At 38.8% G+C, this 27750-nt stretch overlaps 1 protein-coding gene and 1 long non-coding RNA gene across 2 annotated transcripts in view; both read right to left on the reverse strand.

Moving 5' to 3' along the window:
- Positions 1 to 8233, reverse strand: part of LOC135482501 (uncharacterized) — a 128125-nt gene extending 119892 nt beyond the window's left edge. Inside the window, exon 1 of the mRNA XM_064762575.1 lies at positions 7723 to 8233. Within this exon, the coding sequence (XP_064618645.1) occupies positions 7723 to 8015 (293 nt within the window). The 5' untranslated portion in view covers positions 8016 to 8233. The remainder of the gene's footprint in view (positions 1 to 7722) is intronic.
- Positions 8234 to 18296: 10063 nt separating this feature from the next.
- Positions 18297 to 19953, reverse strand: LOC135483622 (uncharacterized). The gene is made up of 2 exons (XR_010446350.1): positions 19664 to 19953; positions 18297 to 18848 (listed from the first exon to the last, which is right to left on the reverse strand). It is a non-coding gene; the product is annotated as an uncharacterized LOC135483622 (long non-coding RNA).
- Between the last annotated feature and the right edge of the window lie 7797 nt (positions 19954 to 27750).

Consider the following 27750-nt stretch of genomic DNA (forward strand, 5'->3'; position numbering starts at 1 on the left):
TCACTGGAGGCACAATAAACTACTGACTACTCTTCGCGTCTCCCAATGATTACGGTTTAAACTGTTGACTTGAAAGAGCATCGTGAGCAAGATCAGGAGGCCCTTTTATCGGAAACCTCGGGACAATGAAGTGGTTATGAAAGAGACTTCATTATCACAACCAAGTTTCTATAAAACCCTTCGGCTTGACATTCCTGGGAGTTATCACCACATACATGTTATTTTGACCATTCAATATTGTACAGAAGTTAAAGCTTTATACTTTTTATCGTAATCCAACATACATGTCGCAGTATTTTTCATTTTTATAAAATTCCGCTGTGTATTCAGTCACGAGGATGAAAAAGGTTTAGTGTAACGAAGGGGGTGGAGATTAGATATGTTTATGATTGTTGACGAACTATAGGTGTAGTTTCGCACTGTAATGCTGTGATATATTTAAACTCGTGCCCTCGTCCAAAAAACAACATTCTTATTTCTCGCTTTGTTTTATTTATAACATGGCGTTATTTACAACTCATTGTATCAACGTATATGATATGATTTCAGATAAAGATCAAAGAAAAGGACAAAAAAAAGAGAAAAAATAAACAAGTGAGGCAATGAAATCTGGTGAAGTATTCTTGTTTGTGACTTAATAAAAATCTTTGATTTGTGAGCAAGATGATGATAACCAGTATTGCTTTCATCGATTTCTCTTGATTATAGAGTAAAATACATGCACATGATTTAAACATCGACTATCTGCAATCTGTTCTTCAGATTACGCATCTGCCTTAGGCATGTTAAATTCATCGGAAGAGGTTGATCTGAGGCGTGCAGTGAAGAGAAGGTGAAATTCTACCATTTCGTAATCTGTCAAGTTCAATCAGGGTGAAAACGTGTTAGTAATTCAATATTTCATTATCTTGAGGAAGAGAAATGGCCTACGCGGTTTGTGTAAATTGTTTTTGTATGTGCCATAAGTAAATAAAAATAAACATTGCCGCTGTATGTCATAATCAGACATGTCACAACGTAAAAAAGAAAATAACTGAGTCCTAATACATCTATATCGGTCTACACAGCCGAAATGTTGAAATTGAAATACAGTGTGCATTAACAATTGAAAAATCTCAAATTTAACTTTTCAAAAACGACTGGTTGTCGGCCCTTAGCTATTCCTGGTCCGTGCATATATATGGCTATACTTTAAACCGTGCGAGCGTTTTATTGCCGCAAAATTCGGAAATAAGTTCAACACGTGAAGATAAAATATCGCAAAAATATTTTAAAAATGTAAAATCACGGAAAGAAATTTATAATTTTTGCGATTCGAATCGTAAAGATTGATTGGCGGGAAAATTTTTATGTTTACAGCACTAAACGCCCATACGATTTGTGCCCAGCTTTGGCCCGTATCGGTCATCAGCACCAGAGATATGTAGATTTGTATGGTAGAATATGCGTGTAGAATGTATGAGCGTGGAACATGATAATACTACTTTTGATAGAATGAGACATGCTACGCTTTGATTCATTTTCGCAAGAATAATTGATAATGAATGTTTTACTTTATTTCTCTTCTCTGTGCTAATGCATTTACAAAAGCATCCATGTTAGAACGAGAAGTCTTGCCTGGAGTCATAATGGAAGAATTCGTGCTCAGTCAGGGGGCTCGGGGTTCAAACGCAGGTTATTTCCTTCATTCGCAAGTTAACACAAGTAATTGGTTGCTAAATGAAAAGGCAAATATAATTAAGTGAGATACTAACAAACTGTCATGACTACTCATGATGCCAACATATCTGTAACTTTCTTTCTTTATAAAAGATAAATAAACAGGAATGCTGTGCACGTCTCAAGGGTGCATCTCAATAATCCCGCACGCAGAAGGAGACGAAGAAGAAGACGCGGTGGCCCCACTGGTCACGCACTTGTAATAAAGTTCGAAGCCGTTTTCCATTTAAATCGGTACATCTGCATGCTCGTAACTTTTCCCGAGACGTACCCAGGGAGGAACGCTTTCACAAACAAATTAGTTAGTCAAACGATGACACATTCGATGTACGTTATGCATGACAATTTCAGGGTTTGGGGTTCTGGCTAAGGTGATTTTTTACGACTTTTAACCTGCGAATCAGCTTTAAACCACGACGGGTTAATTTGAGCCCCGAAGCCATATACGTAAGCCTATTGGACTGAAACTCAATCATTTTCTTTATTCTAAACACACCTAATTAACAATTCAAGAAGAACTATATTTTAAATGGAAATAACCTTTCAACTGGTATGGTGTAACCAGGCATTGATTTCAAACTGAACTATACAACTGCGACCTGATTGGTTAAATACAGGTGTGTGACCTACTGAAGGCACTCATGAACAGTAGTGATGAAGCACTCGGTCTTTGTTTGTTGTAATCATCCGCACCTGTCCTTGGGATAGAATAACTATTTGCTTTATGATGATGAAAAATGCTGAGGTAAGACAGAGAACGTCCGTCATATTTGTCTCGTATTTCCATTGTTTTGTGAATGAATACCTCCAGCACAGAATTATCACAGGTACTGTATAGTTAGTATACGAGTTGAAGCTTACGAGTTGAAAATGATATATTGAGATCCAGTGGTGGAGAAGTCGCCAATAACCACATGAAATTTTACCTAAACATCTCAAACATGACCGTCACTCTCCGTGCGTACTGGATTACCTTGTTTGAATAACTGACACTGAATTAACAGCTTGTCATGTAGTATATCAGGTTACACCCAAACATTGATTGATCCCATAGGTCATTAAAAAGTAACATTGCCCAAATGCTGTCATTCTGTCAAAAATATTGTCATTTTGGTGTCAGAGTCAGGCATAACCTTTATGGGTTAGTTCGAATATACAGATGATGGTAAATGCGTTCCTGTCTGCTGATCAAAAACGCGTCTACCTGAGCCACCCATGAAACCAGATATGACAGCTTGGCATTTTTCTGTCAACAAAATCAAAGCAGTTATGATACTTTAATCTGACATGATATCCCTTTAAACAGTGGATATGAAGTGAGGCTTTACTACAGTTATTCGGAGTAGGAATACAATGGAGAATGAATGCCATTTTTCTGGTACGGTTTCGCATAGCAAAAGTCAAATCATATTTCTATTGTCAATATTTTAATGTTTCTATTTCATTTAGTTTGTGCTTGAATGTCGTGCCTTTGATGATTGGGAATTAATCCCAAGATAACTTGAAATCAAATGCAAGTAATTCAAATACTTCCTTTTAAAAACAAGCTTAATATATTTTCCTTTGTGTTGACGGAAATACACAACGGGGTGGTTTGAGTTTCTTCTGTTGGGATTAGAACAGTCAAGGCCTTGGTATTTTGAAAATCCTCTAGCCATTGTTACAAATTAAACACTGGCTGGAGGTATAGGTGAAATGAACAATGGTATTTTGGCTGGTTTCAGTAGTATATCAGAGCAAATGCCATGGCTCACTACGATAAGAAAGTTTGCTTGTTATAGCCAGATCTGGCTTGTAAAACATTCTTAACTGTTACCAACCTGGGGGCTCTATCGTCTTCAGTTGATAATCGTTACCATCACAAACGAATAATATCAGTTACATGTAAGCTAACCAATCTTCTGCTAACCTGCGAAGTAAAACCAGGATCTGTAATACGCTGTCCAAACGTTTCTTTCGAACTTAAAATGGACATACGAGTAGTCCGAAATGAACATGTGCAGTATACTGCAGTATGTATTCACAACAATTTATATTTCATGATGCTTGAAGTTAATGTTATTGCAAAGAGACATCAACAGTTCTGGTTTAAAAATGAGAATATGCTAGAGAGCTGGTAGATACACGTACATTTATCACAAACCAATGGCATTATCTAATACAAGTACCCTCTTTATTACAGGAACGCCGCCAGATTCCAACGCCGAATACCACTGGCATCCCTGACCATACGTCAGTGTCTGGCCCATCTATTAGTCATGATGATTTGGACACATTGTCCAGTGAGAATGGGAACCTGCTGATGCGTTTAGGATGAGTCTGATGATTCTATGGGCCAAGTCCGTCATGGGGTTCGTGTTAAATTCCCATATGCTAATCACAGGGGTGTTAGTCAGAATTGGGACACGCGTAATGAAAATTAATGAGGATACATGTGTTATTAGATTGTGTTCAGGGACATTCCAATTTTTCAATTTAGACATGGCTATATGTTAGTATCACACAAGATGTAAAATCAATTTAAAGTGGCAGGTTTTGATATCCAAATGACTTTTTAACTTGATATAACAGAAGCCCGAGGACCTGCTCCGAAAAACATACTAGTTTTAGGATGAACATTTATGGTATTTCTTACACGTCATTTAAGTGGGAATGTCACATTATGAATACATACAACACGAGTAATGGGTGTTACAACTCCATGTTCGTATTACATTGTATATACATGTACTATGTATACAAATTTATGGCGTGATCCACCACAATTTATTGGAAATTAAGTTATTTCATACCGCCACTTGCAATACAGATGAAGCTGTAAACTACATTTCCACTGCGGTAGATTTACCCTCAGAGCTACTGGGTCTGGTATGTATCAATGAAGAGCGTGTAGTTACAGTTCGATCAGGTATGGTAGTTTGTACAAAGTAATGATAGAGTAGTATCGTCTAGACATATGCTTTATTATGATATGCATCATTTCTTAAATCATTCTAAAAAATTCGATACAATCTCAAGACAACTCGTACACTACCAATGAAGGAAACTACTTCCTTGTCAATATTTGAACAGGAGCCTACGAACGTGCAGACGAACAGGCACATACTTTGTGTAATGGGTGTCATCAGCACTGAAGTGCCCCTCATTACCGATGTTTTCCATCCATCTATCGCTCATAAAAGCCTTTTGTATTGATTTTAACCGATCGAAACACGTGTTCATTCGTATGAATGGTGTACAGGTAGATAGTGTGTACGTTTTCCGAATGCATGGTCCTCATCATTTTTGCAATGTGTGGTCTGGAGTGTGTTGTTTTCTATGAACAACTTATAGTGGTTTCAGAAACGAACGTTATAAAAGTATTTGCACATATCGCCTTTCATTCACACCTACAGGACCGCAGGTAGAGGTTCTCCAATTCCATCATGTAATGCGTTATTCCCTCTATATGCACTATAAGGCTACCTGGATCGAGACATCAATTGTTAGGATCTACCGTAGGTCTAGCTTTAAAGACTTCAAGAGGATACTTTTTGGGTTTGATTTCGTAATAAAATTTGTTTCCCAATGGCCTTTTGTTCATTCTCGTCATTTAATCAGCGCTCGCGATTATGTTAAGTTGTTCAGTATCTTATCATCTATTGAATTCCTGCAAATTATTCCATTTGTCTTCAACCCGATCACGCTGAATCAGATTTCTTTCATATCAGCGTCAATCAGCTGTGATAACTGCATGGTAGATTGTTCTGCATCAAGATATTATCACGAACATTGTCACCCGCTGTACCCCACGAGACACTGCCTCCCGCATACCCCCAGGGACGCCTAATTGGGGACTGTTTGCAGACATCGACTGAGTCCGTGTGATTATCTCCACCTGATCAATAGACCAGTAACCTGGTATTAAGAGTTATTGTAAGGCCATAACTAACAATCCACATATCAGATCTGTGACGTATCAAGCATCGCTGGTATTCTAAGTAAACGAGAAAGGCGGACACTACACTGCTCTCCATCCAATATGTTCATCGATATTCGATTCCAAGTGATCCATTCTCCTTCAGCTTCGCTCCAAAATACTATTTATAAATAGTATATTCATTGGAATTTTGTAAGAATGTAAAATTAAACATAAGCCAATACTTAATAATATTTGCATAATCGTATTCAAAAATGCCACATTTAACAGGAGAAACAATTGATTTCTATTTCGAAGAATTGATTGATTGTGTCATGCAGAATTCGATAGACATTCAATAACCACATTCCAACACGCTTTGAAATTTCAATTCATCTCACCAGAAACAATTCAAGGCAATTGATAGTGTAAGTTAAATAGTGTTGAACTGAAAACAACTGAAACAAAGGTTTTTTTTAAACATCTAGATAGTTTTTTTAAGTTATGTGGAGATTTGGCGGTTGACAGGAACAAAATGAATGATGGTAGATAAGAGCGAGCTATTTCCATTATACTACAGTAATAGGATCGACAACCGACCTTCGTATAGTTCGGGTTGCAAAACCTGCCTATCATGATAAGTGAAGAGCCGATAACCTATAAAACAAGATGGAATGCAAGGGTCTGTGGTCGCTATCTATGCTGATATTAAAGGCATCTTAAAAACTGTTCAGGCTATTACTAGTCGAGTAGACGAGTATACACACCCGCAAACATATTCTCCGCTCGTATTAGTGAGCCTTTTCTCCCGGACAAGCATTCGATAGGCTCCCAGCCCAGCCCGACAAATGGTGGCAAGTTAGCGGGGGAAGCGCCCGAAGGTGATCTCAGTCATTTGGTAGAAATATATTTCATCGAAAAGCAACTTTTAAAAAAGCAGTGTTTTGAAACTATCAGACAATCAAAGACTGCACAAGACGTGTCTAGAATCCGTAGTCTTTTCCAATTATAACTTTGTTCAAAGTGACACACTTTTAAAAAGTTTGATTCAGATTTTCCTAAAGGCAAGTGCATACAGAAAAATACCAACAAGAGATTTCCGAACAAAGCTTTATCATGTTCACTACTCGAGTGGATTTTCGTCCACTGATACCTCAAGTGAATGGTGAAACTATCCCAGGGAGGTCCTCAGCAATGACTAAGAACAGGTTGTTGAAGACCCCATCGAGAGAACTATCAATAGGAAAAGTGTAATAAACCATTAAAGCAGATTAACACATCATGCCTTATTATTATTGTCCTTTTGAGGACTCTTCGCCATACTTAAGGACACATAATTTGGATTACTAAAGAATATAGTGACATGCTTAGCCGTGTGTTTCCCATACATATGAGTCTTAAGGCATTATCTATATGAGGAATGTCCCTGTCGTCTACTCAGAAGATGTAATGTGGAAAAAAGTGGAGCTAACAAAAACTGGGATAAAAATTACTTTCATCTGCTCATGAAGTCATGTTCATAGCATTACTCTCCTCCCCGGGAAGCAACAATGATGACGCTTCCCCTGTCTCTATTTCTAAACGCTTGCATCTTATTGATGAACGGAGCGTGTTCTCATCAGCTAATGGCTGTAGCTGTTTTGTGTTTTAGAGTTACTCATTATTAAACGTTGGTAAAATCGTGCAATAGGAACGCGTTACTCATGCAATTACGTTAGGTTCTTTCTAAAGATCGAAATTGCTGCTTGTTCAATTTTTCACAACAAGTTTAATTAACGAGCAGCCATTAGCCCTATTTTTGTTAATTCGAAAAGCCGTGCACTTTGAAATCACTTAGCAATTTTGTTTCTTTTAAGATGCACTTTTACTTTGAAGGCCATTTGATATACATCCGGCAGCAAGGAACGCGTTAAAACATTCATAAAGAGATCACGCGGATGAAGTAGATCTTTTACAAGCAATTCTCACCACTTTCTCTGTATTTCGATACCGAATATTACTGTCGGGTAACCGTTAACCTTTGTAGAATGTAAAGTAAAACAGACAAAAGAAAGATGCAGAATAAGAGCCAATACGTTAGTTTCATTTCAAATAATTTATCTTACCTTCTCAAAAGAAATGGGGTCGGATCCACGAGATACCTAAATCCGTGTAAAGTAGTATTCCTCAAATACTCTTTGAACTGTTGTCCGCATGTTGGTGTCTTGTCCGGCTGTACCACGCTCACTTGGTTCCCCACCTTTCCATTCCCGTCCATGTGTTTCGGTTTGTAAGTGACAGTCACAGGTGTGGTGTCATTATTCCTTAAGCGATCATCATGATACCCACGACCATCTATAGAGTTTGCCTTCACCATGTTCGTCGGCTTCATCTCCATAGTGTTAAAATAGTCCATCATTGAAAAATATTTAGAAACTATAAATAAATCCAAAAGTTAAAGATCTCTCTTATCACTTCGATACTCCTTGGTAGATCTTTGCACTACCCACGATAAGCGATTAACAACCATCGTTCACTTCCGTCGCGCGTCGGTGTTGGTCTGATCTATGGTCGAGAGATAAGATGAACAGCGATGAACGCCAACGAACAGCGCCACACAGAGGTATTAAGCGACGAATATCGGTCTTCCCACAGCAAGAGCAAACTCTGAAGTGTGCTTTGTGTTTGACTACACAGCATTTGAACGGCGTTGTGGAGCTGTCACATCGGTAGGTCGTCGCTGTGCACAGGGACGGTCGTCGCTGTGCACAAGGACAGCTATTAAACCCAACGATTACGAGGACAGTTGAATAGTTATTGCAAAATTTTATCATAACTCCTTGCGTTACGAGTACAAATACGTATACATAAGGGCCATGTGTAAATGGAGTGATAAAAAACTGAAGGACCAATCGAGGGTATGGATGCATAGGATGTGATGAGGAAATAAGTAGTGCATCATTAACAATGGGTGTACTATGTGTTATTGGATATTTTATGACTGAAACAACCTGCAGACGGGAGGATAGAATTGCACTTAATTCAAGTGCAGTCGAGCGTGAAACGAAATGAAAATCTCCTTTATATAAAAATAGAAAGCCATGACAGTTCGAGCGCGAAGATGTGTCTACATTATTGTATTTGTCTTGAATTCGAAGTGGTGTAAGGATAAAGACAATTTTTATATCGAGAGGAAGAGAATATGTGACAGTTTGATAGAATGTGTCAATTATTTTATTGCTTTTGATGATTTATAATGGTTTGCTGTCAACAGAAGGAAGAAATCTCAGGACTGTTTTCAGGGAATTTCACTATCAATGTTTGTGTACACTTTTGAGTCTGTGATTAGAAAAGAGGTCGCTATGTGTCAATGGTGTATTCCTAAAGAAACTGGGACGATCAATAACTGATAACTTAACAAAGGAACACTGTGTATACTTGCTTATCGCATTCCTCACAACACGGTCTTTGCATAAGGCTATGTCTAGCCAACGAAGAAGAATTTGTACAAATAACGTTTAAATATGTATTTTTTCATTTTTGTTGGTAATCATTATTCGGTTGTCGTTGCAAAATATGATACATGTAATATGTATAAATCTGAGTCCATTGATGTATTCGGTATTCCATTGTTGGCGAAATACCATTTCGGCGTGTTCTATCTTTTTTCTTCTTCCCAGTGTTATTAACCTCGGTAAATAATGTGGCTTACCTGTGGCCACAGTTGTTGCTTGACATCTGTACTATCAGGTGTTAAACAGATAGTGGAAGTTAGAAAAAACCGACCGCACCTTCCCATTCACTTTTTTAGAACCTTCCGAAACCTTCAGTGAAAGTCTCACACAGCATTTGCCTCCATCCTTCGATACTATTGAACAACAACACTAAAACAACAATTCTAAAACAGGAAGAAGATGCACAAGATCGAAGTTACTTTTGGAAAGCTTGAGCTTTAGTTGGAAGATGTTGCTTCAAAGTATTTAACCCTGTTTATGTGTTTTGCCTTGTACCTTTCTGTGAGGTATAAACTCTACGTGAAGTCTTGTTCAGGTATTTCGAGTACGCTGAATTACTTAACCCCCATTAGAATGTTTGCCCTCTAGACGGTCAATTTAATTCATGTAATTTGTGTAAAGTTACAAGGTTAATTATTCAGGAGATTCAACTGAATAGAGAAACAGGAAGAACAAATTGTAGTCGGTCTACATAAAATGCATATTTCTAGTACATGTAATGGCAGATGAAGGGAAACAAACTGCAGAATGAAAAATCACTGTCCTGTGGGGCTCTCTGGCTTTCATGGTAGTAAGTCTGACCATCATCACGTCAAATACCAGTCGCCATTTTTCTTAAACAGGCCCCCAAAAGCAATCATGGCCGTACTTTCTTCGCCGAACAAACACGTTCTCTCATTGGCCAACACCTGATCACAAGTTCCATGGAGAAGCAAATGTATTTGAACAATATACGGTATGGATGAGTCAGTGGCCTTGTGAATTTAATCTAATTTAATCTAATTTGATTAATTTAATTACATATTTCAAACTAATCAAAATGCATTATTCAAACGAAAACGAAGATTGTTCTTTCGGAATAGCGCCGTGCATGATGTTGCTGACCACCCTGCTGTCATGCAGCAGCCTGTACCTGTATATGTTATCTTGTTCATCAGATAGCCTTGTATATGGTGACAACGGCAGATTAGATCAATGATTATCAGGTACGATCAACGCTTTTCTATTTAAGGTAGAATCGATTTAACTGCTGTTGAAACAACGTTCAAGGCCAACACCAACTTGTGGGATTTTTGAAGTGGGGGAGATGCAACACTTCCCGCCAGATCGGAATATGCTAAGCCTTCTCCTAAGGGCCATGCCACCCGCACGTCAAAAAACAAAAAACATTACATTGCTTGATTATATGTATATCGTCAACCAGCTTAGGGATGTGGGTTAAGGCAGCAAGCAAGGGAAAATATCAATATATTCCTTTAGAAAAACTTAAGTACATGCAGGTATCGACTGCAACGCGTCACACAGACTCTGTCGAAAAAATGAGTAAAAAATATTTGATTCTACATGACTGTATAAATACTACATCTGCTGCATCTATGGCCTCTGTGTGCAATAATATTTACTGTCAACTGTTTTGTACACCATTGTGCTCTGAATGTGCCGTTGTTATAAATGTACCACTTTAGCTTACTTCAAACACAAATGGTCAGAAAAATGCTGCACGTATTTGCAAACATACCCAATACCACCCACACACCGTGTACCAATTTTGCCAATTTATTCGTAACTTGATACGGTATTGTTTCAACAATAAACTTGTATCTTTGGGTCAATGCCCTTTCGCGTCAAGTAATTTCGGGAAAGTAGAAAGTCCCGTAAAATAAGTTATCCTGCCCTTTGATCTCACTAGGACTACATAGCTCAGTCAGCTCCCCCGCCATGACACCTTTCACAGGATGAAATTCAGTCACACGTACCATCCCTCACCTCTGCCTGCTAGATTCAGTTTTACCAATGTAGTATGGACGGCTCTCCGTTAAGGACGGACAGTCCTGGGGCTATCCTTAAAAGATGGTTCAATGTATTACGAAGGTAATGCAGTGTGTTATAGGTCATTCTTATAACGTATTGGTGATGCATATACTATAGCTGTTAACACCGTTTGACGGTTTGCGTTCTCTCAACTGATAATCGCAGGGGACCACAAAAGGAGAACCTAAGAGAATCGTGAAGTGATTTATAAAGAGAATAAGCTGACTAGGCTACAGGTTTGGAATTGAAATCCATGTATGCCAGTTGTTGTTAATCTTATGATATTGTTTGAAGTACAGACGCATTGAACGTTCCTCTTCGTCACAACATGGTTTCCTTTGCCCTGTCGGTGAATGCCAAATCTGCAGGGGTCGCTTTGATATTTCTCATTGTGGTTCATACTCTTCAAATGATTCTAAATCATGTTTAGAAAATGGAATGTAAAGCAATGCCCACATTATCAGCTTCAAAGTTTGTACTGAGCTCCCCTTGGTAACCAGCCACGAGGGCAGGCCAACTTCCAGTTAAACGTTTGCAAGTAACTCGATGCTGTATTGTATTGAAAGTTTACCTCTTTGAGAACACACACCTTAAGTACTTCTAAGTTAGAAAAAGCGAGGGCACCGGAAAATATCAACCTCTGGCTTATCACCGTATGCCAATCTTTGGTTCCCTTGGTTGTCTTTCAGCTTTTCCCGCAGAGCTCACGTATTGATCAATGATATCTTAACACCCACCTGACCGTGTTGTGGTGAAGTGCTATTAGGAAAGGAAGCACTTACAGCCGATACCACACAATGTGAGAGGCTTCAATTTCACAACCACCGAGTGAGCAGTAACTTGTTGATGCTTTACTGGTTCCGCGAGCGGGAGTCGCTCATGGCGGTTCGTTGAGGCTGCCGACGTATCTACGAACGCCAGACAGACCATGACCATGAGTTCAGTCGGCCAGACAATAGGGAACCACAATAACGATAAAAAACAGTTTCAATTCGATCACAATGCTTCAATACCTGTTTCCAGTTAAGCATCTTTAATACCGATAAAGCCAATGACGATGACGACGATGGCGATGAATGAAACTTGCTGTTTGCATGTGCAGCAAGTGTTATGATGTCGATGGCTATAATACGTTTGCAGGGAAAAGTAAATGTGGAAGTATAAGATTGCAGACGGTTTGAAAAACCCATGGTGGTTTTTCGACAAACACAAATATGCAGCCGAAGAGGTTTTTCAGCGAAATAAAAATCCGTTAGAGGTTTTAAGCAATTCCAAAAATCATCAGGGTTTTCATTTTACCAAAACAACTTTACGGGGTGCATATCTGTTTTGGCCGATAAACCTTTAATGATTTTCCAGAAGCTCAAAACCTTCATTTTTCTCACTAAAAGTGTAGGGTTACGATCATACGTTTTTCTACAATGTGAAATGAGGATGAGGCAAACCAACAAAAGGTCCATTCAAATCGTCAGCCTTTCTCTCCTGAGCAAGCCAATATTTGCCCTGGGCTATCTGCTATCGTCCTCAATTAAAATGCATCACACATACCAACTTTATGATTAATATACCTGGAGCATACTGTTCCTAGTCTTTGTGCGATGCATCTTAATCTAAAATATAGCCCTGGGGGCGATGAATAAAATAACAAAAAGGCAGTTGTTGATGGTTAAGTATAACAATGTCAAAGCTATTGTTATATCTCATAAAAAGGAATATCTGAAGCTAACCCGATAATCCATCAAAGGATGGTGTTGATGGTTCTCCAGAAATATTACAATTTGTTTATCAAAAGTATGTCTCAACTATAATAGAATATGGAGATAGGTTTCTAGTACATACAAAAGCGCATTACGAATTAATGGAAGTTTAGCTTGACAAATAACCGTAGGTTTCGCAAATAATAATGTGTTTATTTTATAAACATCTCGAAGCGCCGGCTAGCGAAGCACTTACGAAAACTTCGAAAGAATTGTTTTCTATAATTTTTTGTCAGCGTTTTTGCAACACCCTTTACAACAACTTGAATTTAATATTTTGCATAGTTAATGCATTGTCATAGGTTAAAAAGTACATAATAGACTAAGAAATCTGTTTAAGGAATGCAATCACAATAACAGATGTGTCGACTTATCGGCGGTGAATATCAGTCCTAAAGTCTCCTCCTTACACTTCGAATCATACCTTTCAGGAGAACTGATGGCATCATTTTCTTCTTACTTTTCTGATTTTTACGTTCATTGCATGATCAATACCTTGCATCCTCAAAGCATCCACAGTCAATTTCTGCGATCGGGATCTTTAATATTCGCGTGTATCCTCGCCTAATAAAGTAAACATTGATTTATTGTGTTTCGAAGGAAACTGGATACCAATTATGAGTTCAGAATAAAATATTTGTGGCTTGGATTTCACGGCACGACATCAATAGAAGATGGCGTGTGTTGCAAACGTATGCTATAGGTTTGTCAAGTTTGATTATAAGACGTCGAATGTTATGTAAGTCAGCAGCGAACGCCATATACATTGTACAGTACATCAACTTGGGAGATATAATGTCACTGTTATCCAAGTTAAGAAGTGCCACAGTTGTTTCAACCATGCCTTATACTCTAATCTACATCGCTGTTTCGGATGGCAAAGATTGGCATTACTCTGGTCAACAGTGCATCAGAATGGCTGTTGATCTTTTCTGGTACGGAGTCTTTTCTCAGTTTAATCCCAATGTGAACTGCATACGTAATATGTGTTTCTTATTTGTTCTTCTTTTCTTATCTGCTCGCTCTCATACCATAGGCACAGATGCAGAATGAAATGTCGTGTCCGAAGTTCTTTCCAAGCCAAAACTCCAATGCGCGCAGTCAGTGACTGAAGCCGGTAGAGATGACAAAATCAAACTACGGGTTTGAACGCCACCACTACTTTTAATAGGTGTGAGTATCATCAGATATCACGGGCCGTAACATTTAATGACACTTTCAGGTCAATTTCGGCTCATCTTAGAGCTGAATACAATGTATCTCTGTTTCGATTCTTTCAATGAAACTAATCTTGATGTGATTATGCGACACCGAAGAACTGTAACGGGCAAATAATTTGATTGGAAATGCTTAGTGATCAGGCGACCGCGAAATTCAATACACTATGCGTGTTTTTTTAACAACCAACAATCGACATGATATTAAAGAGAAACATGGAGAGAAGTGTAATTGCAAGTGAGTCTGATAATTGAATGTAGGTCGCTTCAAATTTCATTAAACCACCGCTCGTCTATAAAGGTAACGGCATCATTACCGTAATGAACAATTAACCGTCGGGCGCTGATTATTGACCGATCAGGTGTAATATTTAAGAGTAAAACGATGGGGACTGACCATTTCAATAGAGGTACCACAACTGGAACGTATCGATATGCGTTACATCTTCGCAGTTAATGTTCCCACTAATTTGAGTGTAGGACTCGGATAAAACGTTCAAATTTAATGTTTAATATCCCTTCAACAACGTGATGAAAACACAGATAGATCAAGACATGTTTTCATTTGCTCGAAATAAGACATGTCAACATGTAATCTAAGTCAGGTGTGTCTTGGAAATCCATGTCCTCAGCGAAATTAACATCAGTTGATATCCTGCATTGATTCAATCTGTTTTAATTATAAAATCTGATGATGTGGAAGATTGACTCTTTTGATGTTGCCGCAGGTCTATGATTTTAACATCGGGTTGATAGACACTGATTACGATGTATTGAGTTATTTTCCTGGCCAAAACTTTTTATCTAATTAATTACGTCATTAACGAAACTTATCAATGCAGTTAATAATGACTCAAATATATACTCAACGTACGCCAAAGTTTATTATGTTTCTAGAGAAAAATATGCACACCAACCTAATGCATCAATATACACTATAATACATCCGAACCCATCAGAAAATGATTTGTTTTATCTTTTCTGTGGAATCGGCGCATGTGGCCAGTCCTCCATTCTATTGATTAACATTGTAGTAAAAATCTTTTTTGACTGGAAAGATGACGGCACCTGGTAAATTCCCTCATGTTCAATGCTTGTGCAATTCATATAACAGTGAAATCTATACCCAGAGCATAATAACTCCTTCCGCTTAGATTAACTGAAACCACACGAAGACAAAAGCCCTAGCGGCGATAACCAGACTCAACACTGGACAATGAACAGACAATCACTTTATGATTTCAATTTCACTCCATTGTTCTCCTGATAACTACCTGTTATTGTTGCAAATTGGTTTCCAGCCTTCCTCCAGGACAAACTGTTTACGAATAATCCAATTTGCTTGATGAGATCAGCTCTATTCCTATATTATTGCGAGTATCACCATGGTGACAATAATGTAATCTAACCAAACCTTTTCAGGTCCGCCATCCAAGCACCCCGCAGGAGAAGATTTATTTGGCTTGCCGAAGTCAATTCCGAATGGCTTACAAATGGAATGAAATGCATCACTGTAACTAAATACAGTACCCAGTCACGGCAAAAAAACACCTGGTGCGTTCTGCATCTTTGCTACAAACGGACAAACCTTCCTGGCACATTCATACCACTGTGCTAAGATCCTTTAATAAACAATAGTTATATGTACATGTGGCCGTGGCTTTTTGTTGTTGTTGTTTTTTTTGTGTGTCCTCGAGCATTCCTCCATTGCTGGTGCGGCTGGTGCAGCAGGTGATGTTGGTTCTGCTGCAAGCTGCAAGTTAAACTCGTAGCGTTTGCTAATTTTCTTCCAATCGCCATCTACGAACAGTTAGATTAATTAACTGGTAGGTTCACTGACTTCAAGACGGATCCACCAGATGGATCTAGAGTAACCAGCTCCACCAGATGGACATATTATTGTCGCATTGTCATCTAAACATCTCATATTGGAGTCAGTAAATGTGAACGAAACTGTAAATGAACATAGCCAAAAACGGATGTTGGCATAGGAAAGCCGTCGGCTTGACATACAGAAGAAAATGAAAAATGAAATGTGCCAAGAGAACGCCAACAGTGTCAGGATAAGCCACGAGATGTCATGCAGGCTGCTGCTGCTGCTGGTAGCGATCGCTTTAGTGAGCAAGACTAGCCACGCGGTGATGAAAATGGAAGTCGTAGGAATGAATTACGTCGTTCTACATGCTTCAATAATTGTAAGGTGTTCGTGATTCTCTTGGTGTTATAGTAATGCCAGTGTGAACCATGGAAGCGACTTGTCATGTCTAAAGCTATTTTCCATTGATCATCCAGTTTTTCCATATCTAAGGAGATGTTAAAAAGGCTGCCATAGGGAATTTCATTTTCATAAAGTTCCAAAGAACCTCTGCTTCGGTCCCAGCAATGAAGGCAAAACTAAAGAATCATCTTCATTACACTGATGGCCATTTCCGCTAACAAGACCACAGGCACATGAAGATCAAAACGCAATGGATGAGTGTTTGCATTAGGACTGGCGTTTTGATATTCATGTGCCTGTGATTATGTCAGAAAGTATTAAAATATTGCAATCTAATCAACTTGGCATCAGATGTAAAAAATATCATAATCCCACGGCAAGACCGGGCTTCTTCGATCGATGAGGTCATTGATTGGAGCATCAGACAGCTGTCCCCTGGGATTACCGCTCTATTTATCTTCTCCTTCAGCGATGCTGGTCAATAGGGGGACCTTGCCACAATCAACCGGGAGTGACGGCGTCTGGTATTGGGTAAATCTCCAATCTATGTGGCCATGCACTGAAGTTGTTCGTGCTGCAGACGTCAACAAATTCAGATATCAACTTCGCTATTGGTTGGTTGGCCAACGCCAATTTTGATCTATTCTTCACATTTTTGTCAATCAAAGCAGCATTACCGCTCAAACGTGAAGCTCGACTATATTCTATCTGGTCGATTGTGCTTGAAGACAATCTTAAGTAAGACGAAACAACACTACATGTATATCAAGAGGGGTCAAGAGACAAACAGTTCTATACTTGATCGCACGTACATAGTACTGTATAGCTAGCTAAGCATTATGATTTTAGCAGGTAACCACCAGAAGCTAATTCAGAGCCGCTTTTTTCTGACTCTTTATCTCTGACGTCATGGATATTAATCGTACTATTCATCAATACCAGACTATCATAGCGATGTTCTCTGACCAAAACCATTTGGATCATAGTAATTCCGCTCGGGTGACTTACCAAGTCAAGAACTCCGCTGATTATGTTAACTCATTTGACTTCGGGACACTCTGCAGCTACAGCGTACCTCTTAGGACATTGATTCATATTTTGTCATGGCTGATTACGCTTAAAGATTATCTCAGCAAAATGGAACACTGCTACTTGGTCCAAGAGAAATTTCTTTCTTGGCACATTATTGCCGTATAGCTATTAAACAAATGACGTAGCATGCAACCAACCATGTGATACAAATTGAGAGCTAAACGTCCCTTTTGCATTCTTCATCTTTGACTTCATGGAACCAAATTTATAATCTGATTAAATTGTACCATTCATCAATGCCATACTGCCACGGGAAAGGTCTATGGCCAAAGCCAATTGGAGTTATCGTAATTTCCCTCGGGTGACCAACCAAGTCAAGAACTCAACCGAGATGTTAAATCATTTGGCTATAGGGCCATTTACGGTATAACTTCTCAAGATATCGATTCATATTATACATGGTTGATTATGCTCAAGTCCAATCACAGTCAATAGAGGATTGCAATGCTGATATAAGCCATTTGTCAGGATATGAATTGAAAGACTATCGATCACTGTGTGAAATATACGGGGGGGGGGGGGGCAATCATTCTAACGGTGCCATGTCCCGGGCTTATAGCGCTGCCATGAGTATTTTTGCAGTTATCGTATTTTTCGTAAGAACAATTGTATCTCACTCCAATTTTTTTGTGCTAATATCAATGATATTTTGGTATTTTTCGAGACTGATTTGATTGGCTTTCTCAGCAATCTGCAGGCTACTTTGACAACCCTGTCTCTTTTAAGTGAAGAGATGCGATTAACATGGCACTAACACTGTCTTAACTTTTTGTCAAATTCAAATCTGCGTTGCATTACGGGAGAGTCTCCTTGGATGATCATGGTGGTAAAGTTCACGTTGTACAAAGTAAAGAAGGGACAATACAAAAGTATAACCAACTATAGTAATTTTATTCGGTCATAACAAAATGAGATTTAATTGCAACAAGTATTTACAAAATCAATATTTAACAATACGGTATACGGTATTATGCACAGTTACATAAGCTTTGATTATAAAGTTAACCGCCAAATAAATCATTGCAAGGAAAGTTTCCGTTGTACTTCATGTGCGTATAGCAAGCACAGGAAGCCCGTTGTCATCACTTTGATTCACTGCCTTATCCACAATGAGGAGCATTCGCCGACTGGCTTGTCACGAGAATCGCCTGATTTCACTTTTATTTCCGTGTCTGAAGTGCCTATCTAAATTGAAAGAGACCAAAGGAGATTTGTCTGTCTCCCAGGATAAATATAAGTCTCTTACATTCGTCTTTCGCCAAAAATATAATAGCTCATGTAGCGAAGTAATCTTCTTCAAGGCGATGGAGCGAGTTCAGAGTTCGCCAAGGCTTCTCATGTCGTCCTTCTCAAAGGAGGGCTGCGATATCGAGATATACAGCAACACATTCACAGTGACAACCAGCACAGTAACTACTGCATCTGACCATGCTTACAAATAAATCCTGCAGCATCATTTTCACAATCGTCTGACTATCCAGCTGACTTTTTTATACTCGTGCATGCTCAAACATGCCATCCCCTCTTTAACATGATATGACACGGGACTAATATTTTACTACGCCAGTGCCGAGTGATCAAGTTTACCCTAGATTTCATTAATCTTCTTTAATTAACATCGCCGAACTTTGCTTTAATTACCCAACTTTAATCAATCAAATGTTGATTACTGCTGAGTGATTAATGCTGTGAGGGAGGTGGTGTTTTGGTTGCAATGATCGAGAAGAAGAGAAGTAGATGTATCTTTGGAGCTGAACCAGAACTATTACCAAAATGATTCTGCAGTAAAGTAGCACTAAGCAAGATTTGGGAAGCCTCTCATCGTCCGCGCCTCTGGGTGAGCTAAACGAATCACATCATAGATTTTTGTAACAACTTACAATTCAACAAGAACAAATGGATATTAACAACTAAGATAGTAAAAACCCATATTCTCCATTTGCGACTCCTTCCCTTTGAATTACTCTACATTCTAACTATATATCGCCGATACCAGCAGAGTTTATTTAGCATGCTTGTAGGCCTTTTAACCGAATTTGGTATAACTTTTTGAGTGTTGCCCTTTCTGAGTGTTTCCAACATTGCTTGGGAACGCTAATACAGATTGACACATTTTTCTTTGTTTCCTCCTATTGAAAAGTCATGGTCGCTCTAGCTGTCTGCAATAATGAAACACTGAAATATACGAAAACAACCTTAAACGTTACACTGGACTGAATCACAGAGAATACAATCACCTTAGGTATCTTCGCTTGACAAACTTTAACAGACATACACTGACTCTCGACTCTGAAGTTTCTTGTTCTTTTTCTTCTTAGCGTTCAACAGCAATCAACGTAGTCCGATCTAGTTTATGACGCGGACGCAAGGGTACACAATACGTCATGGTTAACCTCGGTACATCCCAAATGTTTTCCATTGAATCCCTTTTGGACCAACAAAATCGCGAATGGCCACTGCCTAATTAAGAGGAACAGAGCTAATCACTATATTTGCAATGTGACAGACGATATCCTCTGGTGCCACATTGCTTTCTCCTACACAAACATTGGTAGCGAATCATGTACTTTCATATCCGTATAATGAGCAAGGAAAGGGCAGAATACAGATAAAGCCGTGCCCATGATGCCCAGCATGTATGCCCATCCAATTTGACAGTCCCCTGGATCGTAGACGGTGGCTCTCTTACACGACATTCTCACAAACACCGAGTCCAGTCCAATTGGAAATATCACAAGGCCCGCTATAATTATCATTTCTGAAACGATAAGAAGAGGCAAAAGGTTACTTACACGGGATGGCACCAGCAAGACATTGTAAATTGGCTAAATCAGATTAAGCCGCCGAATCGAAACCCGTTAGTCGGCCTAACCGACATTTGCAGGTGTAAACTGGGCTAAAAAAATAGTTACATACACACCAAAACAAATATATCATATAAATGTTAATGCGTTCTCATCCATACACCACCTGAACCACAATTTGAGGCCGAATACTAAATATTTTATAAATTACCGTCGTCAAATATCGTTTAAACACCACTCTCATCATTCAAACTGCCGTGTAAGACGATAACATTAAATATTTACAGTAGTCAATGCGGCTGATCAATTTTCCGATCGAGGATGGACCCCATTTCCTTGTAGATGGACGAGGTTTCGATATCATTTGCGTGATGGAAGTGTGTAAGGAAATATGTTAAGATTTGAATAAAGCATGAAAGGGGTGATCGTTAGAGTGGGACTATATTTGATATACTTCTTCGATAGTTTTCTACACACTAGAAACGTAATCACCTGCTTCTGCGCGAGGTATGATAAATATGATGAATTGTTAGATATTCTTAAAATATATCAAAACAAGTACATGTAGGTCTTCCATTAGTCACATCGTACCTTAATAGTGAAGGCTTCCGTTAGGGATATTAATATCACTACTGTTCACCAACACCAACAAAGGCCTCGTGCAGAGTTAATGGCTTTATAAAATGATGGTAGCCTGCATTTTCCGGAAACCCCTGGAGATGATACTTAGTAATCGGATGTACATATTTTGAACCATGTTATATGGTGCTCTTCCCCCCTTGTCGGGTTTCGGACCGAATTGTCACATCCAGACACTTATTAGTGAGTTTCGGCATCACTCAAGAATTACGATTTAGGAAGACGAATTCTTTGCATTCGTACACGTAATCTAGCCTGTTCTTCTACAAGTACTAAGATTTCGTAATTCGTAATCGTATGTAGTTGGTGAGTGATAATGTGCTCTCGTTTCATCTATTGAAGACCGCATCTTTGATGACTACGAAATGACGTATGACAATCAGACAAATTCGTGCCGCCAAACCATTGTCTTTCTGGATCAAAGCTGACATATGCATCCCCCCCCCTCCGCCCGTGAACAAGTTGGAAAACACAAACTCCCAACCATCGATCGACCAAAGAACTTGCAACATGATCGACCCGGCAACTGGTCTAACCTCCTCATCAATCAAATGGCCGGTTTTATAAGGCAATATACAAGAATTAACAAGTCAGGTTAAAGTAGGATCATTCCATGCTTTTGGTCCCATAGGACTTGATAAAATGGAGATCGATAGTATAGCGAATGCAATCAATCACGTGTCCATTAAGCCCTAGTTATAGACATTCCATATACATATATGTAGATTGATTAAAGAAGTGTACAGTAAACACGTACAAAATACATGTATGTATCCCAACTGGTGGCGATTTTGCTCAAATAAGTATGTTGCGGATCAGACTGCGTCACAAGTCCCAATGGTAACATTTATCTTCGTTATCCATCTAATAATAAAGTCCAAGTTACCGCTCGTACCCTTTGGGTACAATCATGCTAAGATGAATATTTCACGGACGCTGGGTTTCCCTTCAACTGGGCTGTGCTATTGAAAATGAGATTATTTGGTTGAAGAAATTGGCAAGGCTTTCTGATGAGATGCATTAGATTTTGCAAATATTTTTGTTGATAAGTTGGTTGCTTTAGGTGCTTGTCAACGGTGGAATTTTTGGCTTTCTGATGCATTAGCTTTGTGAGAATTAAAAAATATTCTTTATCTATTACGGCTTCAGATTAACATTTAAATGAAAACGTAGCATGAGGACAATTGAAGGGACATATATCATACAGTGATCTGTTTAGGCATGGCATGAAACGAGTGCATGTAGGTTAGTGGGTGCACTCATTCCCACGAGCAATAACGAGAATAATGTTATCGTAAGTCGGCTTAATCAAAGAAAGAATCATGCAAGAAGAATCAGAAATGATTTTAACGCAAATCACACTCGGAACTGCTTTTCAAGCCAACTCTAAAAAAATGTGGTTTTCAACAAATCAAATTCAAATTTGCTCGCAAATTACCATCGGTATTTTACCAGTCGGAAACGTCATGTTCGTAATTTCTACAATTTCATGTCATGCTGACATCCAGAACAAGTATCGAATGAAAATCCTGATATTTGTTTTTGTGACGGAGAGTCCTTTTCTATCAGTCCTCAATGGCCGTTCCATCAAAATTTAAAATTTGAAATTGAATTTGAGATTTACACACTGAAAATAATTGGAACAAGCTTAAAGTAAAGTTCAAAATTGCTGTTGTTGTACACCGGTATACATGTACATGTAGATAATAATCTCGGCCAAATTTGATCACACTGACCAGTTTGATAGGTGTACTCAATTATACAGACGAAACTCCAGTATCTTTTTTTCGAATAACGTAACTACTGTAACAAAGGTGTGAGACGTCACACTATCATTAGAGTGGTGAAGTTGCCATGGAAATAGGCACACGGTTCTTTTAGTCTCCCCTTGTCTCCAGGGTACATTTCGGAAGAAAAAAGACAGAGGGCACGTAGTTCGGTAAACACATTTTTAAAGATACATTTGGCGGGTTTCTCTTGCACGACGATATGAAAAAAATATTTTTAGAAATTTAATGAAAAGAAGAATTTGCTCTGACAATAACTTTTCTTGTTGGCTCATTTTAATCCCTAGGGTACTCGCCATGGGCTGATGCCATGAACATTCTTAGTTACCAAGATGAGCTGTTGTAAGTGGCTGTTGCCATTCAAAATATTCAAACATTGTCTAAGCACTTTTTTTGTTTTTTTTTTGTAGAGGATTTATTTCTTAGTTTAGGAAATTATCTGGTTCACCATGTTCTGCCTATAACATCAACCTATGATTTAAAACTCGTAAACTTGCTGTTTGTATCTGCATTAGGGTAAGCCTTACACGCGCCTTACGCCTGTCGCCATTGGAACGATGATGAATGCACTCGAGAGCAATTTCTTGATAAGCCTGATAAATCTTATGGCGCCGACTCCCATTTATAGGCAGAGATTCTTAAGCGTCCCAATCGATTACAGAGCGATGAGGGTCGGAGAAGACATATACTTGCAAATAAAACGGCTGGTAATTGCTTGATTACAGAATCTAGTGGTTTTTATAGACTTCTATTAGCGCCAGTTAATGGCTCTTGTTTAAGAATTTGTCAGCGTTTCCGAACATGGCGTCATATCGAATACGAGTTTCGAATATTTTATATCAGTTACATGGTCTCCTTCTCTAATTCACTAATATATCTATTCTTATCGAGGCTAAAGTCTTATTTATATTCAGCCGCGAGCTCGCGCTTGCTTAATCTCACATTTTGTTTTTTCTGATCACCGTTAAGAAATATAGTCTGCAGCATTTCTCACAATCTAATTTGAAGGAAAACCATGTTCTCCGCAGAAATTATTTCAAAAATGGTGCATGGAACTCAATCATTAGACAGCCCTAATTGACACCCAACATGCTTCGAAATTGCTATTTTCGCCATTATCATACCAAATGTACAAATAATGGCAATATGCAATTATTCGGCCTGGGAACGCCAATTCAAATTTATGTCCGACTGCAATGGTGAAAATGAGCTGAGAGCGGAGTAATTTCTCTCAAACCCGCCGAGATAATACCTTCCCATTCGACCAATATTCGCAACTGTACTGCTGTTTGCAACTATGTCAGCGCTACACGTGCATCTGAATCATTTGACGTCATAGCAAGTGAAAAGAAATCCTTCTTTATTGGCAAGAGAACAGAATTGTAGAGAAGCTAATCGTGACTGCCGTGCCTCCTCATACAGGCAAAATTTTCCGTTAAACAATCTACATAGAAATTTCCGATATAGATTTTTCAGAGAAATTTTTGCCTATGTACGTCTCTTAATCTGACCAATGAGCATTACAATGACCATGCAATCTGAAAAAAGACACCAACATCATAAATCGTGATCAGCATACACGTCAAGAAGCGCGTGAAGTGTAATACATCAATTATCGTTGGCGGCGCCTCATAGAAAGTGTAATTTGTTATTTATTACTGACACAGCAAGGGAATGCAACTGAACACTGCCGTGATCGGTCAAATGTCGTTATTACATTATTACATGGTTGCCCCAGCGAAGGGCAATAAATAACTCCACCATGTTAGAATCTTTTGTTAAATCTGCTTTATTGAGAGGTTCCCATCACGCGAACAGAAAATACTCCATGACTCTATCGTTAATAGTATTTCCCTTCTGAAATTGCTTTGGCGTCATGGACGTATTTAGAAGCCAATCAAGAAGACTCTTGGAAGCAGCACCATTGGCACTCAAGCCGAGTTGCGTGACCATCAGGTATGTATCATGACGCTGGCTTTTCGAGGCCTGTTTGATGGTTGGTAAGCCCGGGGGTTCGTCTGTTTATTGAAAGCTCTGCTGTAATTAAAGACATGGACAGGGGTCTTGTTATTACAATATGTGGCCGTTACAGAAGTGAGTCTTTGTTACCTTATATCATACGCGAAGTCGATGAAAGGAGGCCAGGGAGGAAGTTCTTACAAGTTATGGTCTCTTGAAATACTAATGACGCGTTATTCCCAGCTCGGTGTCATTATATATTACCTTGGTGGGGTTATCAATGGATATCAACTGTATTTTATTACATGTGATGAACTAATATGTAACTATAAGTGATTACTTTGACATTTAACAATGATGCATACGTAGGTGTAGATAATTGAGAATCGGTTTTTTTTTCAGTACTGATGACAAGAATGGATTAATGCGTGACCTGAAGAGATGTCTTCAAAATAGACGTGATAACTATTACCCTTCTAGTTCTCATCTTCTGATGACATTTTGTGAATTTCAAATCTATAGTCGTGCTCTGAAAAGCAATATGAGTCCCACTGCCTTTTTTTTCTACCTGGGTATAAAAATATGGACTCACATGACAGTTTGCAGTTGTGCCGGAAATCAATATGGCATCGTAAGAGCTGTTAAAGTTGGTGTAGTGATGCAAATTGATTTGTTGGTAACGCGGGCCGCCGCCGGTAATTGACAGTACACCTGCCAAAATCTTACGTGGGCGAGAGAAATTAAGGGCCTTTCAACCGTTTCGTCCCTCAATTTCACCAGCCCACAAAGGAATCGGGCTAGTCTATTGACAATTTCCGGTGGCCTACAACCCACTTGAATCACTGGACCAATACATTAGACAAACTATCCAAGAGACCGGTTCCGGAAAGTAATGTATCAGTATTGTATATTACAGCTGTTTCTCTTTAAAAAATTCATGTTCATGCCTTAAATTTGGTTCCCCATTACAAATCTTTAATTGCTTCAAGCACTTTGCAAAGGGTAATCAGTCTCTCACAGGTATTTGACCTTTATCATCATGGATGCCAATGACGATGCTAAATGTCATTTCTACTGAAGATGGTCCTTTTGTTCCAGCAACAGGCCATTGATTTAACAATCATGTAGGATGATCAAAAATGTGGATCAATGAAGAAGCCATCTAGCCAAGTACATGAACAATACGGTCTACTAGAGCTGATCCTTGACAGAATGGTGCCCATTACCTTTCATACTGGTACTGCAGTGAAGGAATAAGTGTAACATGGTCCAATGCGTTTCCATAGCGGCTACCAGGAGCTCATTAAAGAAAGAACAGAAATGAAATGGAGCTGTTTTCCGTCGAATACCCAGCCCCTCCGCCTCCTGGCAAACTGAATGATTGTTTTGTGTTTGTTCCCAAGTCTTGAGCTTGAAGATACATACTCCTGACACTGGAACATACCAGAATCAATTTGCCCAGTCGAGAGTTATAAAAAGGACACCACTTTGTAATAAAACGAACTCTTCCGTACCTTTATGAAGGTTTGGAAAAACTTAAGTAGCATCTGAGGAAACAACCAAAAACAGAATTTATCTGTTGAAGTGTGGAACAGAATCCTTTCAAAGTAGAAAATCATCTCCAGAACACTTTACCAGCCTCCACGTTTCTTATAGCATGACACGTTCGTATGTCTTTCATCCTAAAATAGGGTAAGATGAAGTAATCACATAAGACAACATTATTCTGCTTGCTTGACGTCTATCTTCGTTGTGATGGTGCTGAGATTGGTATTTAGGTATCCACTTTGTAGTGTTCACCCTCAGTCATTTGAAGGAGGAAATCAATATATATACAGGGAAAATCTATTGATAGACAAAACAAGATGATGTCTATTGCACATCTATCCATTATAAGTAGATGTCAATAATTATGACACCACCCAGTTGACAATATATGTCTTAGACATAAACAAAACATTTGAAAATGAAAGAGTCAATAAAATGTGCTTAGTTTTTGTGTGGTTTATCGCTGTATAGTTGGCTCGCATGCTGGATACTCACTTAAAGCGCTACGGTGCCTTTTCCGCAGTGCCAACTACAAGACCGTATGGCAATAACGGAAGACGAAATGCTTTATAAAACGCAATTTCCTCCGCTGGAGAAAAACATACGCTTTTGGTATAGCTTTTAACGTCGGCAAGCAGATGAATAATCGTCATTGGTGTCTGTTGGCGACCAGAAGCCATAGGGAAGAGAATTCACCAGCAGGATAGATTCATTACTGTCAAGAAAAAGCGAAAAACTCGCCTATTATCATTTTCTAAGCTACTTTAGATGAGGATTTTTAAAGGAAACAAAGATCAGATATTTCAATCCCGAAACCGATTCGGCTTTGAATAATGTATGGCTTTGCCGACAGCGCATTTTAGCAAGAGAAGAAATCGATTGCGAGCTGCTGATGTAAAGAAAGCTTGGAGTTGTTCTTGGTCGACAATCACGCGGCTTGCTGAGCACTATGTAAGAAAATCGCCGCTGGCCGTACTTAAATTTGTCGCCTGAAGCAATACATCTCAGGTATGGCTTCGATAAATCTTGTATGTTAAAATCACTTTGACTTAATGAATAGGAAGCACGAAACCTTTGCTGTTCGTTTATGATAGAGTAACGCATATTGCGTTCAAACGATTAACTCACCAGATGCCAAAATCGACGGATGTCCATCCCTTGGCTTTCTTCGTCATTACGATTTTTGTCAAATCTTACAACATCTTGTGATTCTCAGTTTTCTGAAAGTAACACTGCTTTAGTTGCACTGTCATAAAAAGTGATTCGATGAAATCGGGAATTTATTAATTGAAATAATAAATCTTCAAAGCGACAAGAATAGTGCTATCTATACATTGATCTTGATAGATCGCGTTCATTGCATTCCGTCTCCCCATCATATCTCAACGGATGAGAAATCTATGGATTTCACTATAAATTCAAATCATTCCACACACAAAAAATAATCTGCGTTCATTATTTTTTCTGTCCGCCAAATTCGTTCCATCAAATGTACTCTTGGTCTCTAGAAGATAAGAGGCTTTCACTCAGTTTCATCTTCTTGACAGGTCTCGTATATTCTAAGTGTATTTTCTCAATCCTCTCATA

The sequence above is a fragment of the Lineus longissimus genome, chromosome 2 (genome assembly GCF_910592395.1).
Source record: "Lineus longissimus chromosome 2, tnLinLong1.2, whole genome shotgun sequence".
Taxonomy (NCBI): Eukaryota; Metazoa; Nemertea; class Pilidiophora; order Heteronemertea; family Lineidae; genus Lineus; species Lineus longissimus.